This window comes from Mus caroli, chromosome 11, assembly GCF_900094665.2.
Source record: "Mus caroli chromosome 11, CAROLI_EIJ_v1.1, whole genome shotgun sequence".
In the NCBI taxonomy this organism is placed as follows: domain Eukaryota; kingdom Metazoa; phylum Chordata; class Mammalia; order Rodentia; family Muridae; genus Mus; species Mus caroli.
Window position 1 is genome coordinate 117,401,349 of NC_034580.1, and position 18,373 is coordinate 117,419,721.

General features: G+C 45.8%; 2 protein-coding genes and 1 long non-coding RNA gene across 4 annotated transcripts in view; 2 read left to right on the forward strand and 1 right to left on the reverse strand.

The window, feature by feature from the left end:
- Tbcd (tubulin folding cofactor D) overlaps positions 1-18,373 on the forward strand; it is a 163,172-nt gene that overhangs the window by 53,444 nt on the left and 91,355 nt on the right. The window lies entirely within an intron of this gene.
- Positions 131-1,129, forward strand: LOC115032326. The gene is made up of 2 exons (XR_003837994.1): positions 131-192; positions 1,002-1,129. It is a non-coding gene; the product is annotated as an uncharacterized LOC115032326 (long non-coding RNA).
- Znf750 (zinc finger protein 750) lies at positions 7,144-15,502 on the reverse strand. Its single transcript, XM_021178457.2, has 3 exons — positions 15,361-15,502; positions 8,788-10,393; positions 7,144-8,668 (listed from the first exon to the last, which is right to left on the reverse strand). The coding sequence occupies exons 2-3, from the start codon at positions 10,206-10,208 to the stop codon at positions 7,978-7,980; spliced, it is 2,112 nt and encodes a 703-aa protein (XP_021034116.1). The 5' UTR covers positions 10,209-10,393; positions 15,361-15,502; the 3' UTR covers positions 7,144-7,977.

Consider the following 18,373-nt stretch of genomic DNA (forward strand, 5'->3'; position numbering starts at 1 on the left):
TGAGACTTGGTGGGGTTCTTCAGTGTGGCTAGCCATGGACACCAGTGCTTCTATGGAAGGGCATGCCATATGCATATTTTTCAGGCGTCTTTCTCATGCCAGCCTTTATAATGTACTAATTATCTCTTCAGCCTGTTGTAGCTGCATGCTGTATAAACTACATGTGCTGGATTTGGAGGGTCATGGACAATGGTAATATTTGATTTTCTTGTATCTAGAACTGCCTTTCACTCTTGAGGGGTGCCTAGAGCTGTAGGTTGACATAGCTATGGCAGCAGTGGAGCTGAGCCTTAGGAGAGCGGGTACAGTGTAGGGTGTATGCAGAAAGATCATGAACCCAGGCTAGCTGTTAGGTCCTGGTGAGGGGGAGTCAGAGGATAGTAAGGCTGTGCCATGTGCCACCATCTGGTTGGTGGGACCGTCCTTGTTGGTGGTTGAAGGTGCCTTATGAGTGGAAGGAAAAGGAGTGTAATGGGCAGAGCTGGGTAGACGAGATTGTGCTACAGAGATTGTGCAGGGAGCAGCTTTTGTCTAGAGCATTGGTTCTCATCCTTCCTAATGCTACCTAACTTTAATATAATTCTTCATGTTGTGGTAACCCCCAGCCATAAAATAATTTTGTTGCTACTTCAAAACTGTGATTTTGCTACTGTTATAAATTATAATGTAAGTATCTGATATGCAGGATATCTGATATGTGACCCTTGTGAAAGAGTTGTCCAACCCCCAAAAGGGATCATAGTCCACAGGTTGAGAACTGCTGGTCTAGAATCTGGTGGTTGCATCTCACTAATGCCCAGCTGTAGTGTCAGTATTGGGCACTGGAACACAAGGGACTTCTAGAGCAGCATTCTATTTAGCCTTTCTGCTTTTAAAAAAGTTTTATTACAATAATTTACATACCGTATAGTCTACCCACTTACAGTTTATAGTGGTCTCTGACATACTTGGAGTTGTGCAACATCATGTAATTTAACTTCGGAACATTTTCTTTGCCTCAGGCTGAAATTCTGCACTACAGAGTAGCCACTCCTACCCTGCTCCCAGCCCTAGGCGCTCTGGTCCTCTGGTTGCTGTTCTGTTTTGCCCTTTTCAGACATTTCATTAAACAGACTGCTGTTTGTTCTTTTGTGTCTGAACTTTGTGTGATTTTCTGATGATCACTGTGTGGGGCTCCATTCCTTTGCTGCGGATGGGGTTTCTACCATATGGAAGGAAGCACTGCTTCTTGCTTAGACTTATCAGTAGAAGTAACCACTGTGGTTGCCTCCACCTTTTGACTTTTTGAGTAGTGCTGCAGTGGACATTTGTTTATGAGTTTCTGCGTAGATATGTGTTACCATTTGTCCCGAATGTCGATCTAGGAGTAGAAATGATGGATCAGTTCAAGAAACAGGCCAGGCTCTTTTTTTTTTTTTTTTTTATTCTTCTCTCATACATTATGTCCGCAGCTTTCCCTCCCTTCACTCTTCCCAGTCACTCTTGTACTTCCCCTCTCCCCCAGGTCAACTGCTTCTCTGTTTCCCTTAAAGAAAAAGAAAGAAGGAAATAGAGGAAGGAAAGAAGGAAGGAAGGAAGGAAGGACGGACAGACAAGCCTCCCAGAGATATCCACCGAACATAGCATAATACAGTATAATAAGACTGGGCCCAGACCCTCATATCATGGCTGGATGTGGCAACCCAGTAGGAGGAAAAGAGTCCCACACATAGGCAAGAGAGTCCCCCACAGGCTAGACTCTTGTAACATGGCTGCCCCGTTCTACATTCTCACCAGCTGTGTGTGAGGTCTTGGGTTCCTCACATCCCCATCGGTTTTTATTTTTGTCTTCCCTCTTTAAAAAAAGTAGTTACCATCGTATTTGTTGTGGGATGTCAGTCACCTTACCATGGTTTGGTTTGTGTGTTCCCAATGACCAAGGAGGAAGTCTGAAACTGCTCCAAAGTCTTGCTAGATGGTGACTGCTTTTTTAGCTGGGCCTGCCTCCTTCCTTGGTCAAGAATTGCGTCCAGTGTGGCAAAGTTACACTGTTTTGTCAGGTAGGACTGGACGTAGCCTTTGGGGGAGCTGAGAGGATTTCCTAGAACATTAAGGCCCATGTGTTAGTTTAGCCCTCTCCTGAGGTCAGCAGATCTTTTCAGACAGCTCAGCTGTGGAAACCTCATTAGTGAGGTTCTACAACATGGCTGTACATGGAACCTCTACTAGTGCTGCTTCTCTTTGGTCTTCTATGGGACTAGCGTGTATGAAATATAGCTGGGACATATTTCAGGATCTCAGACATCATTGATCCACCAGCTGGAGTGAGGATACGGGTGTTACTGGTATCATAACTGAGAAGTGTCAAGCTGCCATTTAAAACTGTAAAACATGATGTGGATTAAGTTAGTCCATGATCTTTCTCTTGGGAGTTGTCCTTCTGCCCTGCACTGCCTCCATGTGAACTGAACCTCATTGAAGCCTCTTTTTGTGCCGGGGCATGCTGTACTGTGTCCTGACGGGGGGAGCATCATCATCACAAGGGTGACAGAGACTCTGGAACACAGGTGTGTGAAGATGGTAACAGCAACCCTGAGCATCTTAAGGATGGTTTTATGTTTTTACTTTAGACCTCACACCATTCCTCTGAGAGTGGTCATAGCTGAGGGTGCTTCTTTTCATAGCCACTGTGTACCAACTTTTGCTAAATTGTCAGAAAACAAAAACACTACAATCTCAACCTTTGGAAATTAGAGGCAAGAGACTTAGGGATTCAAGGCTATTCTTGGTTACAGTGAGTTTGAGGTCAGCCTCAACTTCTTCAGAGACCCTGAATCTTAAGAAAAGAAAGAGAAGGAAAAGTGCGTGTTTGCAGTGAGAAGCCTGGATAAGTGTGGTTTAGGGGAGGATGAAGGTAGAAAGATGAGCATGCTGCTAGCCAGAACATTCGTGGGGAGCTTCCTGGGTGCATGCTGAAGTTGGGGAGAAAGTGACTTGGGGGAAGTCAGATCCGCTTTACACACAGCAGACTAGAGTATTGAGCTGAGTCTTAGGAACGAACAGCGTGGTCATCTTTTAAAGAGTTCTGCCAGGTTCTCTTCATGTATACATTTCCATATATATGTCCCCACATACCATGCCTCAGTTTGTATTTTGATCTTTGCTTTGGTGGATAAGGACGAAGGCCATCATCAAAGGCTACTTAGCCTTCGTTTCAGGCCACTCAGATGCTTTATTGGTCCTGGTTTTAGTCCTTTTGTTTCTTTGGGGACAGGGTTGCTCTTTGAACCCTCTACACTGTGAATATTCCATAGGGCATCATGATTAGCCTGGGAAGGCTTGTCTAGGATTTTGGCTATATATTCTCTGTGGTTATATTCGACTGGTGTTAATATTGTGAATAGAGTGTATACCTGCGTTCCTAATTTTGTGGTTGATTTTTTTCCCCTAAGTTTTATGTTTTGAAATTAAACATTTTTATCTCTTTGGATGCTTGGTTAAACCGTTTATCTCCTTTTCTGCTGTTTTTGTTCAGTGGAGGACCCTGTGCCTTGTGTGTTGTGTTTTGTTCAGTGGAAGACCCTGTGCCTTGTGTGTTGTATGGGCTCCTCTTTCTTCCAGACTTGGGATATGCACTGCCTTCACTTCCGTAAATATCCCAGCTGCCACGCTCTCCTTCTCACTCTGGGGTCTGAGTTTTCAGTGTGTATCTGTGCTCCATTCTGTCCCTCTGGTATCTTAGGTTCTATTCCTTTTCCTTGAGCATTTTTGTCCCTGCTCCTCATGCTGGGTGATTTCAGTTTCTGTGTTCAGTGATTTTGCCTTTTCCTTGTGCAGATCTGACTGTCAGCCCCTGTATTAGTTGGTTTGTTTTGACGAAGTTGGGGAAGGCTTGCCAGCAGGAGTGTGAGGCAGCCACAGTCAGCAAGCAGAGAAAGCTGTTGGTGCTTAGCTCACTTTCTCCTTCTTATGTAGTCTCCTTGCTCATGGAATTGTGCATTCCACATTTAGGATGGGTTCCTATCTTAGTTAACTCAATCTAGAAACTCCCTCATCGACACACCCAGAGACTTGTTTCCTAAGTAATTATGGACCCTGTCAAGTTGACAGTTATCACACCCCTCTAGAGAACCTGCATTTCAACTGTTGACTTTTCAATTTTAGAACTTCTGTCTCTTGGGTTGACATTTTGAGTTTGTTCAGATAAGATCTTCGGTTTCCTTTGAGCATTTAAAAAGTCTTTGTTAATTCTGAATGTCCGGCTGCTTCAGTGGCGTCTTTTCTCCCGTGTTTGTGTTGTACTTTCCTGTTCCTTTCCCCCCTTACAATTTTTGTTTATGTTGAAAACAGAATATTTTGAATATTTTAATAGGAGCCTCCAGAAGAAATCCCCCTCCACACATCCAGGCAGGTGCTCTTAGGATGTACTGAGTCCCATTGTGTCCTCTGTCCCAGTGACTATAATCTGTCCTGTATCTCAGCATCAGACATGATGTGATAGAGTATCTGTGAGTGCTGAAACAAAGTAGCTTCCTCCCTCTAGCATTCCTCTGGTTGTCATAAATGCTTGATTAGTATCCAGAGTTCTGCAAACATTGATCCTATCAGTTTTGGCCAGCTTAGCACTTCAGCCCAGAACTCGTGTTTGCCTCACTGCATGACTTCATTTAACAAGGAACTTTCAGATGGTGGTATGGCATCTATTTGGGTCCTCATAAGTAGCAAATGCCATGTAGAATTAAATATACAACAGTTTTGTTAGGAGCATGCTTGTGAAAGAGATGGGGGAGGAGACAGGAAGGCTGGAGATCTCCACTGGCTCTGATGATACACGCATGGGATGTCTGACATTTCATGTGCCAGGCGAACAGGTCCCTGGGCAGGGAGGGCCATGTTGACCAATGTCTAGAACAGGTGGGCGGGGCCATGTTGACCAGTGCTCAGAGCTGCACTGTTTAGTTTTAGCATATGTGCCATTTTGAGCTGCCAGACACCTGAGTTTGTAAGAAAATGAGGACTATATTGTGGCGTCTCTGACTTTGCTACTGGGTGAATTGTCTGCCTGTTCTTTTTTCCTTTGAGGGAGTGTCTGTGTTTTGTATCTATCTGTCCTTTCCTGCCCTGTAAAAGGTGGTATGGGAAGAGGACAAATCACAGTTGACCACTGTTGGGATTATTTAGAAAGGGTTTTTGATTTTTGTTTTAAAAAATAATTTGAGATACAGTTTACCTACATTATAGTTTGCTCATATAAAATGTAGTTCAATGGATTTGGGTATATTACATTTTCATTTAAAAAAAAAACCCTGTTAAAAAATATGTAAACAGGGATTTGTTGCTGCCATTTCCAGGTGTTTGCTCAATGGCTCTAACTCCGTTCATGCTGTTGGGCAACCATCTCATACCTCTGGGTCTAAATCATCTGTTGTTCCAAATGACCTGTTTCCCACACCGCATGACTCCAGTCCACTTCTAGTCCTACTTTTTTTTCCATCCTTGGGTCTTCATGTAAGTACAAAGTGTTACAATATTTTGCCATTTGTGGCTGGCCCATTTCATAGAGTATGGTGATCTCAAGACCTGTCATGGTGTAGCACGTGCAAGAATGCCCTGCTCTGTAAGTGATGCTGCAGCGCGTTCACTCTCCCCATGGCCCGTCTGCTGGCTGCTGTGGAGAGGAGGCGAGCGTGTCTTTTGCTTTAGGTCTGTGTAGTGTGTCTGGCACTAGGATTACTACTAGGTCATGTGTTTAGTTCTGTTGATCTCATCTTGGAAGCTTGTTTTTTTGTTTTGTTCTGTTTTATCTGTAATGTGAATGTAGAGAGGTAGTACTTGGGAAACAAGACCCTAGGTTTTTTTTTTTATTTTTAACGTAGTTGTAGAGATTCCTTTTGTTTTATAGGCAGATAGAATACCTGCTCTAGTTGCCGTGAGTATGCTGTTGAAACTTACCCTTGGAGCAACTCTCCATGGAGGATGGTATTTTTCCATGGTAGGTCTCTGATCTGAGGCCCATGGTACCAATGTACAGACCACTTTCCTGCAGGCTGAGCACACCTCCTATCTGGTAGAGTAGATTCTCATGGTTCACCCAGGCATGGGTGGCAGCTGGCTAGGTTCTTCTTGTTTGCCATTTAAGATGACAGAGGCAGTGGGTGAGTTACCCTTCGTCTATCAGAACCTTGGGGCCTGAGTGGAAGGCTGAGTGAGTTCTTATGTGGGTTGAGCATGCCAGGAGGATTTGCAAGTGCCAGACTTTGGGTCATGAGCACGGGCTATAGCGCTCCGTTCATCGTTCCCCTCCTTCAGGCCTTTACTTGTTGGGGAGTGAAAGGGGTCGTGTTTTGGTTGTTTGCCAAACATATTGGTGTATGTTTGGCAAACACAAAAAAATAGTCAGGCTGGAAAGTAAGATAATTGTATCTTGTTGGTTTTTGTTTTGTATAATCATAAGAGAGTAATTTTGGGCTTATATATATGGTGGTTTGAATGGACCTAAAGGCCTTTGCTAGCTCCTTGGATGGAAAGGGCTCCTCCTATCTTGCCAGGTTTAATAGAGGTTTTTCCTGCTTCTATGAGTGGGAAACCTGCTGCACTGTTAGAAATGGTTTGCAGCACTGGCCTTATGTATTCCATAACTGTTGTGAAAGACCCCATATCTCTCTCTCATGTTGGTATTTGAAGTTTTATTTGCATTTAACCAGTTACAGAGTGTTTCTCTATTTCTAACATCATCTGAAGGTAGAAAGATAGAAAGAATATTGGTCAGCTTCTCTGGGCATGCTCTGTTGGGGCTGGCTGGGAGCTGGGAATTGCTGGCTGAGCAAAAGGGGCCGTGAGTTCCTGCACTCAGTGCCCAAGTTTGTTCTAGCAAGTGGGGTGAAAGGTCCCCTGTCCAGACGTAGTGGAAGGGCTGTTGTGGAGTGGAAGAGTGGAGCTCCTCCCACGCAGCGTTAGCTGCCAGGGCTCCTGATCTTGGCCTCCAGGCACTCTGAGACTCAGGACTCCTTTGAAAAGCCCCACAGGTGAGGGTTACTACATGCCTGGACTCTGTGGCTACTAATTTATTTACCAATCCCAGAAGCACTTTCATAGTCTCAGTGCTGCCTTGGCTGTTGGCTCCCTCTTCCTGAATACTAAGGAAGAAGACTCTAAAGAATAACATAGAGCTGATATTGATCTTTGCTTTATGTGTTCTCAAAGTTCACACATGAGTTTATTGGAAAATTAACAGGTACATCATTTTAGGGAGTGGAAAGTGAGCCTAAGTGAGAAAGTTTGCTTTGACATCATAAGCAAATAGAATAAGGTGATCAAACCTTGACCAGCAAGCACATCCCTGATGGAAATAAGTTACTCGTAAAGTCAGCCTCTAGATGTTTGTGGACGGTTCAGTTAGAAATAATCACAACAGTTCTTACGTGTAACAGTTGATACTTAAACTGAAGATGTTTCTGGCATCAAAACACACAGCTATATTTAATAGGAACACAACAACAACACGGTAAAAGTTTTAGTTTTGAAAAATAGTACTTGTTTAAGGTCCTTTCTGTGAGTCTACTCACATTGCTGAGCTAGTTCTGTGTATTTCCCTGGTGTGTCACAAACATGAAGTCCCAGTGTAAGTCATCTGTCGTGGAGAGTATAAGCCACTCAGATTTTTTTTTTTTTTTTTTACAACCAGAAGTAGAAACACCTTTTAATATTATCTTAATGTTTACAAAAAAACTAAACAAGATTACAGCCTTTTGTCCTTTTTGAGGAGAGAAGAAAAATTGTATTTATAAAAACTGACTTGATAAAAAGTGAAGGTAAACTGTGGGAACACTGGCTGGCCCAGCACTTAGGAGGCCGAGGCAGGAAGATCACAAGTTTAATGCCAGCCTGAGCAACATGGCAAGACAGTACCTCCTCCAAAAAGCAAAAAAGTGAAGTTGCTGCCTGGCACATAGTGTGAAAAGCCTCTCTCTAGCCATAGCACTGAGTGCGCGTGAGGCCTCAAGATACCCGGGTTCTTCTGCGGAGAGTGAGCACTCTCGGGACGGGGTCATTCAGCTTTGGCTTTTTAGTTCCTTGCTGGGATTTTCCTGTGTCCCTTTGACTTGTCCTCTTTTGTCCTTTGGGTCTGAGGTCACACTGAGCCTCCAGGTTTTCTGTAGCACTGAGGGTGGGCACATCCTGACGGGTGGGTTCCTGGGCTGTGCCTTCCTCATCGGCCACTCGGACATTCCCTGGGCTATAGGCCGCCAGCTGACAGAGAGCTACAGCTGCCGTCTGCTTCTGTTCATCACTGCTGTCCTCCATGTGCATGTCTGGGGTTGTCCTGCTGTGGGCCTTGTCTTGCTGTGTCTCCATGCGGCTTGTCCTATCTTCAGAACCCTTTGTCTCAGTCTTTGGAGCGGCAGCAGGTTCTGCACCTTGTGGTGGGCCTGGGAGGGCAGGCCTTGGAGCCCAGGCATTGCATGGATCTTTCACGGACAGATTGAGTGGCAGGTCTTGCAGGGTGTCTGCCTGGGCGTTGCTTGCATACATGGGTCCATAAGTGGCTGCAGGGTTTGTCTCCAGCTTCTTAGAGAGATTGAGGGGACCTATTCTGGAGTGGTCCTCTGGGCTGGAGGGTGGGGCCTCTGTGATGAAAGAGGTACTGCTCCCTGTCTGGGCTGGAGGGTCACCGTTCATGGCCTGAAGGCTAGAAGACATGAAGAGAAATCTTAGAAAAATGATCATGGAAAGCATTTGGAACAAGTGTGAACTAACTTGGTGTTGAGCAAAACTACATTGGAGATTTTGAAAAAGAAATTTTCTTACCTTTTTGGAGACTCTGTTCTGTTTGCAGGAGGTTGAGAGTGAGGGCTTTCTGAACCCCTCTGGACAGGTTTGAAGGCGGTGGGGCTCTGCTCAGCTTGCTGGAGTCGCTCTAGGGTTCCCAAGGAGGCTGCTTTGTTTGAGAGGTCACACAGGCCTTCGAATGTTTGGCTTGTTTGGGTGAAGTTGGTGGGGCTTGGCCTTCCTGGGGAGCCCGTGGCAGCGCTCCCTGCTCGGGGGCTCATTTTGGCCTCTTCTGCATCCCTTTGCTCATCTTTAGAAGGGTCTTTAGCCTCAGGAACTGGACTTCCCTTCTCATACTCTGTGTGTTTCCTGTGGGAGCTTGAAAGGTTTAACTCTGAGGGACTTGAGGCTGGGTAAGCCAGGGCTGCATCTTCAAGCAAGCGAGAGCTCTGATCTCGTGTGATGCCAGTGACAGATGGGAGCCTGAGACTGTAGGAGGGAAATGCAGACTCTGGTCTGTAAAACCCATAAGGGATCGGTAGATTAGAGTGGTACTGCTGGAAAAATCTGTAGTGGTCATATGTTGATGGGGATGTGTTCAAGTGCTTGGGAATTGGCCCAGCAGGAGACAGGAAGTGTCTTTGGTCTTGGGTCCCATAGACAGACAGCAAAGTGGTCTCACATTCAGGCGTGTTCCCAGTCAGGAGGAAGGGGGAGTAAATGGCAGCCAGACCATGCTCTGTATAGAAGGGATGGGGGTACTCCGGGATTGCAGAATGCATATAGGGGGAGATGGCACCAAACCCCTTTGTAGAGGAGATTTTATGTGGAAAGTCAGGAGGGAGGAATGGGGAGCCAGCTTTCCAGGGGTAACCGGGCGTGTGGAATGCAGACTTGGTATGGAATGAGGCGGCTTTGGTGGTAGAATTGGCCAGCACTTCAGGGGCCTCTGTATCTTCTGGCCCCCTAAGTCTGTGCTCCCCAACTGGAACAAATGCTGAATGTCTAACCCCACTGTCGAGGCAGGGCTGGGTGCTGAGAATGGTTTCTGGTGTCATTTCTTTCTGTAGGGCTGGTTTCTGGGGACCTTTGTGGGCTCCCCGAGCCTGCATTTCTAGGTTCTCTTTGGCATCCTCCTTTGCAGAGCCCTGTTGAGACTTTGGATCAAAGCTGGAGAGTCCATTTAGGAGAGATTTGGAAGTGGCTGGCTTTGAGGTGGGCTCTGGCTGGTGGGTCTGCTTAGGATCCAGCGAGCTAGATTTGGGACACTTGGGAATACGATCTTGCTCTGATACTAGAGTAATGGAGTTTTTACAGAGACCGTACTTCATGTGATTGAAAAGATGTGACTTCTCGTTACATGTAAAAGGACACTGGAAGCATTTGTACTTGAAGGGCTTTCCTGGGGGCCGTGGAATATAGTGTGGCTTTTTTGGTTTCCGTTCCTTTAGGAGACTCATTATCCTTTGTGTTTGGACTCTGGTCTGCTCAGTGTGTGGTCACTGCTGCCTCCTCTTTGACCAGAATGGGGTGGCTTTGGAGGAGGTGAGTACTGTCTTCTTTCTTGCTGTGAGTACTCTATTTGAAGCCAGCTCCATGTGCTGAGGGCCTAACCAGGAGAGTTCCTTCCGTCAGGCACCTGCAGCTGTGAGGGCAGACAGAGACTGGTGTCAGGTAAAGGGTTAGAGGGTCACTGTCTCACTAAAGACAGACTAGGAGCCTGGTGCCTTTAGAAAGCAGGCAATACCTGCATCCCTGATAGTCTGCTTTCTTGGCTGCCAGCATCCTGGGATATTTTCTTAAGTCTAACCTGAAAGACTTGCCTGGGACCAAGAGAGCAGAGCGTCAGTGGCCAGCCTCTGAGTTTTGGGGATCCATATCCTGCAAGCTTGACTTCCCCTTCGTCCGTTTGTTTGGGGTTTCTGATAGGATTCTGTGACCAGAGCCTCCCCTCTGCATGCTCTGTGGGAGCGGACACTTAGTCCAATGTGCTCTGGCGTTGTTTAGCTGAGTGTTCCAAGGTCCTGCTTTGCTATGCTGCTGCTATATTATGTGCGTGAATATTTAAAATAAAAAATATTTAAGACATAGGACTTACTCTGCTGCTTCTAAAACTACAGAAAAGCCCATTTTATCAGAAAGTACAGTGGGTAAATGTTACCCACTGAACTACACCCTTAGCCCTAGTAAGTAGCATTTATGATGGCTCAATACAAATGTGGATGCTATATGTAGGTCAACTCAGTTTGCAGTGTTGTTAGGATGATTTGCAAGTCCCGGATTGGCTTTTATGTCTTGCCACTCATCAGTGTTTGGGAATAACTCATAGATTTGCCCTTCTCTTCCTTGGATATATAAACCTTCTTAAGAGACCAGAGCAGCAGTACCCAGGTAGAGGGAAGAAGCCATCCTGCCCCAGGTGCCCCTTGTACCCAGATCTTACAGTGTGCTTCCTAACCCAAGGCTGAGCACTTAGTGAAGCTGCCTCCCTGGACATCTAGGGTGACTCTGGGTGGCCTTGGGTAGAGGGAGAAGGTTGAGGCCAGGCTCCTTGATTTGTACAGGATATGTGAAAAGGGGAGGGTCCCCTATTTCATATGCTAAACACTTAAAAATAACATTCAGTGGAAATTGTTTAAGAAACGTGTTTTCAGCTACAAAACTGAGTTTGTAAAAAAAAAAAAAAAAAACATGTAAAGCCACACCCTCAAAACTTAGACACACACACACTTCTGTAAACCATACCTTTAGAAACATAACTACATTCTTATGATTAAGTCCTCACTCTTGTCTGCCCTGTTCCCAGTGTGTGTGTGTATGGTGGGCAGTGGGGTGGAGCAGCTGCAGGGACTGACTCTTTATCTCTACTTATGTGCTTCATGTTTCTGAGGAGTCTATCAGGTTTCATTTGGTTTCTCTTCTAATTTACACACACACACACACACACACAATATATATATATACTATATCTGCCACTGTGGTAGCAGCAATTCCATCACTTAGGGTAGACTAAGGCAGAGGGTCTCAAGTTCTCAAGTTCAAGGCCTGCCTGTGCTGCTTGGCAAGACTTTTCCTCAAAGCAAGAAGCAGCCCACAAAGAGCTAAAGTTATCCGGTCATCAGTATTTAGGGCTCTTAAGTAGTTGTCTGGGAGAGCAGTGGCTCAGGCGGTCCTGAAAGTAGTCCACTGTGAGAGTCTGCATGGCAGTGAGAGTGAAGCCCCCATGCCGGGAGGAAGCTAGGATCCTAGGCTCCTTGCAGGAGGAGTATGGGAGACTGAGCTGTCAAAGTGGGTCCTGCCTGGACTTCACTTTTGCTGTAGAAGCTAAAGTGAAGACAGAAGTCCTATGTCAAAGCTGATCATATTAACACTTAGTAATAGCCTTGTGACTTTTCCTTCTTATTAAAAGGAAAAATGTAAAGAAACTCTCTGTGGGCCCAGCGTATACCTGGAGTGCATTTTCCCTGCCCGAGTCAGGGAGCTTGAGAAGCCTCCCTTGTCTGACTGGCTGATGAGGGCAGCTCGATAAGTCAGTGGGACCTGTGCTGGCATGCTCATTACACTCTTGATTCTGAAGGCGTGAGAACCTCTGCAAGTCAGGTTCCCATGGCTGTATAGGATATGTCATGGCACAGATCTGAGAGGGATGATTTCATCACTAGCTGGGAGCATCATGATCAGAATGATGACAGTTGCAAACATTTGTCGAGTATGAGCTGCTTCCCAGTTCCTGGGGACAGACGTGGGACAGTGCCCCGTGTGTCCTGGGCAGGCTAGAAGAGCCCCTCAGGACGTAAGGAAATAATGACGGGCCCTCAGAGAAGCAGCTGTAGTAAATGTTACTGATGGTTTCGGGCAGCAGTAAGCGTGCCACTGGGGTTAAGTATTGAACATCTACGGAGGTTAAATAAGTACATTGTCATGGTAAGGTTTTCCTGTCTTACAAGAAAGAGGAGTAACTGAGGAAATAATTATTACTGAGTGTGCGTGCGTGTGTGTGCGCGTGTGTAATGCTATGTGAAGTTTTGGTTTCGGCCTTTGTCTTTTAATTTCTTTGGCTGCTAATCCCCAGGACAGTGAGCAGGCTGGCTGGGATAGGCAGCAGTGACTCTTGTGTAAGGGTTCTAGAGTGAGGCCATTTCCTGAGGTTTATTAAAACTGAAAGGGAATGGATATAGAAGCAGGCTCGGCTGTAATCATTTCAGTAACTTTGGATAAACTGACCCTCAGGATTTCACAATTGCTAATTAAGGCAGAGAGCTCACTGCTTGGAGGCAGGTGCAAGGCGGGCGTAACTCATCTATAAAACTACCCTGTTAGAGAAGTAAGTGGGATAAAATTGATGCTTTTGTAAGCTTTTGAATGATGATGTCAGCCTGTGAGTTCTCTGTCCTAAGCAAGTGAGGTTTATGACTATCAAGAAATAAACCCACAGCCATGACTGCAGCCAGGCACATCTGTCTGTGGGCATGGAGGCTTACAATAAGTCCTGTTTGGTCAGTTTATACCTGCTGGACTTTGTACTGCCTGGCAGCCGCTGGTGTTAAATATTCCCAAAAGCACACATTGTTGCCAAAACAGGAAAGCCAAGAACTTTGACTGTTTACAGTAAGTTTGGGTTTATATTCAAAGGTGAAGCTTTTCCTAAAGGCATAAGAAGGGTATGTGGCTTTCCCTTTTTTTTTTTTTTTTTTTTTTTTTTAGGTTGGGCCTGTTACTACTTTGGGAATACATCTCTGGAAGGCTATATGTGTAGCTATGGCTGTCTGAGAACTGTAGTGTTAGCATGTTTGATACTGAAACAATCCCAGAGGAATTTTACTTGGCACCATACCCTCCTCCCTTCTACTTCCCATACGATGGTCAGGGGGTTCATGAGGGTGTCTTCCCACAGGCACCCAGCCCGGATCAAGGGCTTTTGGCAGAGAGTTGTTCTCTGTCTTCCTTGGGGAAGCCCTGTTCTCAAACATGCCTCCCCAGACCTCACCTTGGCCCCAGACTTCCTTCTCTGAATCATCTTGCAATGCAGCATACAGTATGTACAATAATACAGTGACCTAGAAACATGTACAGTATCCAGCTTAAGATCTGTAAGATGTGTCCCAATTTTTTTGCTGACATACATCAGCTGTATGACTTGAGACTTCAATATCTCTTATATTAAACGACTTGACTGCATTCGGAAAGGGCCCTAGGCTGAGAGCACCTTCTACCTGCCCATAGTGTGCCATCCAGGATACCTGCCCACACACAGAGTGAGCACTGTGTAGTTTCGATTGGCCACAGGGTCCTGTTTGTCTTTAAAGCACTAAACTTCAGCAGTCCCTGAGTGTGGACATGCAGTGTAGCTGCTGGTGTCAAGACAGCAGTGAGTGGCTGGCATGTTTTTAGAAGTTTCTAAGGGGCTTGCACTTAGAAATCAGACAAGAGAAAGAATAATTTAAGAGAACTCTGATAGGACACAATAGAGGTAATTACAGCTTTGCTTTATAGGCCAGCGATGTGACAGGCTAGGCAGCTATGTTTGTCCTGTGAATTGACCTGCAAATCAAGACAGTGCAGTACTATTCCTCCTGGTGGTGTCCAGCTGTCTGGCGCAGAGCCTCGCAGGTGGAACGTCGTGAAGGGCATGCTATAATTACAGCACTGTGATGTGGCGTTATTGCACCACTCAAGGGCACGCCACTGTCGTCTACCTACTGGGGTGTCGCAAGAACGAGATTTGTGAGTTTTACTTCATGTGGGCTTTTGCAGTAACTGGCCGCCGCTCCCTCCCAAACTTTCTGTTCTTTAAGATGAAGGTGAACTTAGGGAGGCTGTAGCCTTAGAAGAAAGCTGTTTTCTAGAGTGTGTTTGGAAGGAAGGATCCAGAAAACAAATGGGTTGTGTTGTGCAGGCTCACGGCTTCCTGACCAGCATGGCACCGGAGCTCGCCTTGCCTGTGTTTCTGTAACACAGCAGTTTAAAACATCAGAAAGCCTTTGCTAATGCTCAGCAAACACTCAGATAGCAAATGCAGGCGTTTCTGCTTAAACCAAGTCCGACTTGGTCAGATTTGGCTGATTATTCGGTCGGTAATTATTTTCATACAGGTTTATTCCCCCCCCCCCATGTATAATCTTAACAACCAAACAAAAACTTAAATTTAGTTGGTTTCTTGTTTTTGAAAGGTTTTGTCAAAGCAGCAGTTATTTTAAATATGAAAAGCTTTAGATGTTAAACTAGAAATGAAACCAAACAGTTGTATCTCTCTCTCTCTATGTGAGTTTTGCCTCTTTTATGTCAAAATTTATTGTAATTTCTTTGAAAAGTAGGGAACGATTAAGCAATACTATAAATCCATCTTTTGTTTTTTAAATAAATGTTATAGCAGAAAGGATGGCTTGATTTCTAAATAAGCTTGCTCATAGTCTTGGAATAACGTATCAGTCCCATTAGGAGTTCTGTAATTGTGGTCTGCAACCCCGAGATGCACCTGCCGGGTTCTGAGTAATCCTTAGGGAATAGTGAGAGCAGGAAAGAGCAGACAACAGCAAACAATTTACCCAGATTCCTCAAGACACATTAAAGAATAGTTTTGAAAGAAAACTTGAAGAAATAGTAAACACTTACCAAAGGTGGGCAGTGCTGGGATGCGGAGTCCTTCTTCTGTGCAAGGTGCTGAGGTCTGAGGAGCAGGATCTGTTCTCACGCTGGCTCGCTGGCTCGGTGAAACTGGAGCCGGCTGTTCCAGTGGGAGGGATTTAAGTGTAGGAGTTGAGCCCTCAGGGCGTAGAGATGCACCTGATATTCCTCCGCCTGCAGCTACAATTCAAGTGCTTGCACCCACTGAGCTCCACGTAGCCTCACTGAGCAGGGATCCAGAGAGTCCTGTGCCACTCCAGGTGCCCCACAGGACTCTAGGTTCACGGTGTGTGGGGTCCTGGGAGGGCTGCCCAGTTGCAGAGGAGTCAGGATCCCTGGGTGCAGAGTCTAGTGCTGATGTACTTGTCTCACAAGTACTTGATGCTCATTAAAGACTCGGGTGTAGAGCTTCGCTCGCTCCTTCAGTACTCCAGCATACGAACCTAGAAGCAGAGAAATACAACTTTGTCCTGAAACACATGTCACTGATGGAAACATGGAAAGCGTTTTTGCTGTGATGCCCAGAGAAGCCTCTGGCCACCTCTGTGATTTCTACCCTTCTCTAGGAGTTTTGTTGAGGTCACCCGGAGAACTAGGGTGGCAGAGAGGATGCTAACCTTGCTGCCTTGTCACAGGGACCTGCCGGAACATGCCCAGGGCCTGTACTGGTTGTGGAGCTGACATGTGCTGTCTGTCATTTGGGCGTCGGCAGTGTGTTCGCCTTCACACTCCCTCTTTAAGTAATAACTTAGATTTTAAATTTTGGAGCCATTTTACCATCCCCTACGCCCCACCCCCACCCCCACTGTTTACTTGTTTGCTTTGAGGCTTGTGCAGGCTGCAGTGGAGGCTGGAATGTGATGTCAGTTTGGGGACAGGGAAAGGACACTGTGATAGCTGGCTAGGCTCTTGGTCATACCTGAAGCTGCTGGCAAGGGCCAGCACCCATTTAAGACTTTAGATTTTACTTGGCTTCACCTTTATGTTTAATTCTTTAAAACCTAGTTTAGTTACTTTGTCTCATTCCTAGGAAGATTCTAAACCAAATGCTCAGTCTTATAAGAACAGCAAGCAGTTCCCTAGGGTTTCTCACGTCTCTAGCTGCATAGCATGTTACCTTAAGCTCTGCTCTGAGACTGTCACCAGTTTGTTACAGTTTGTTACATCTGTCGCCGTGAAGGTGGTCTGTACAGGTTCCGGTTCCCCCAGACGGTGCTTCTACTCTGTGGGTGTTTACTGAGGCTTCCCGGTATGGTGAAGTCCTCTAGCTACTCGCCACTTTCCAGGACTCCACAGTAGAGGATAGCCTTTGGACATCTCAGGACTTGAAGAGAGCAAAATGGAGAGGCAAGGCTGAGAATTATCTCAGTGCCGTTTCTGCTGCACCTCTTTCTGGAGCAGTTGGGGCAGGCCAGCTTCTAGGAAGGCTGGCAGGGACTTGCCGAAAGTCTTACCCTTTCCCCTCCGCTCTCACTCACCTTTTGCTGAGAGTTTTTTTACTCCTTGATTCTAATTTGCAATCTGGACTTCAGGTGTTTTTAATGGACCCTCTTAACTCTTTTGCCTCGGCTAACCTCCCACATCCTCTTGAGGGCCGTCCTTCCTCCCTGTGTGCTGCCCTCTCACTTGGGCCAGTCCTATCTTTGCTGCGTCATAGCTTCTACATTTCCTTCCCTCTTCTCTTCTTTTCTGTATTTCATAGTCAGTGAGGGCAGTGCTATACTAACCCCTAAACCCTCCAACAGACATATCGGCTTAATGCTACTTTACAGTGCTTTCTTCCAAGAAGAGTCTACATGCAGCAAGAGTTCTGATCTGAAGGGTGACATTTAGTGAGCATCCCCTGTTTTGAGGCCCAGCCTTGCCACCATGTTCCTACATGGCCTGGCATCTGTGGCTTGATGATATCCACACGCTCTAGATGTTGATCAAGGGCAATCTCTAGCTTTATGTGTGTGTGTGTGTGAGAGAGAGAGAGACAGAGAGAGAGAGACAGAGACAGAGAGAGAGAAAGAAAGAGTGAGTGTGTGTGTGTATTTTTTTCCTCCTCTTCTTTTTCCTTATATTCTCAGTTTCCTTAATACTATATCTTCTAGTATTTCTATGAAGCATATTCCACAGTCAGGATCTCTGGTTTCTGAGGGATTTTGAGTAGCCCTGCTTTGATACCTTGTTCTAACTGCTCTGAATAGTTCAGTGAGTTTCTCGAAGGATAGGAGGGCTTGGGGACTTTATGTAGGGATTCAATTCTGTCTGCTGCAGAGTGGGGCTTCTTTATTGCTGCTGGTTGACAGAATGCTCAGAGTTGATGATAGCCAAGACCTTGGGCTTTTAATAGGTTCTGTTGTGTAGGTCAGGGAGTGGCAGAGCTTCCTCTTTGGTCCCCCACTGAAGGTTCATGTGCTTGTAATCTCCTGTTCTTTCTGTTGCTATGTTCCCTGCCCTCTTTGACTTCTTTGCTTATGCCTTAGAAAATGAAGGATGGGGCTGGAGAGAGAGTTTATCATTAAAAACACTGGGTGCTCTATCAGAGGACCTAGATTCAATTTCTAGCACCCACACAGTGGCTTGAAACTATAGCTACTGTCCCAGGGGATCCGATGCCCTCTTCTGGCCTCTGAAGGCACCAGGCATGCACATGCAGGCAAAACCTACAGATACCAAAAAGAAAAAAAAAAAAAAAGAAAGAAAGAAAGAAAAAGAGGAGGCCTTTCTTTTGCCACTAGTGAGGTCTGAACCCTTGTGTTTGGTCTCAGTCCTCTGCATGACCTAAATGTCTTGATGAAGTTTCTGAGAAGTAAGTAAAATCTTAGGGGGTAAGACTGGGAGTGGCAGTTGGCATTTCCTGAGCATCTTCCATGTGGGTCCTTGGTGCTGAGTGGTACTTGCATCATTCCCTGCAGTCACAGGAGCTGCTGTGCACCTGCTTTATAGGAGTTAAATGAGCACAGAGCGGTTAAGTAACTTGACCCAGGTACCTAGTCTGGTAGGTCACAGTTTC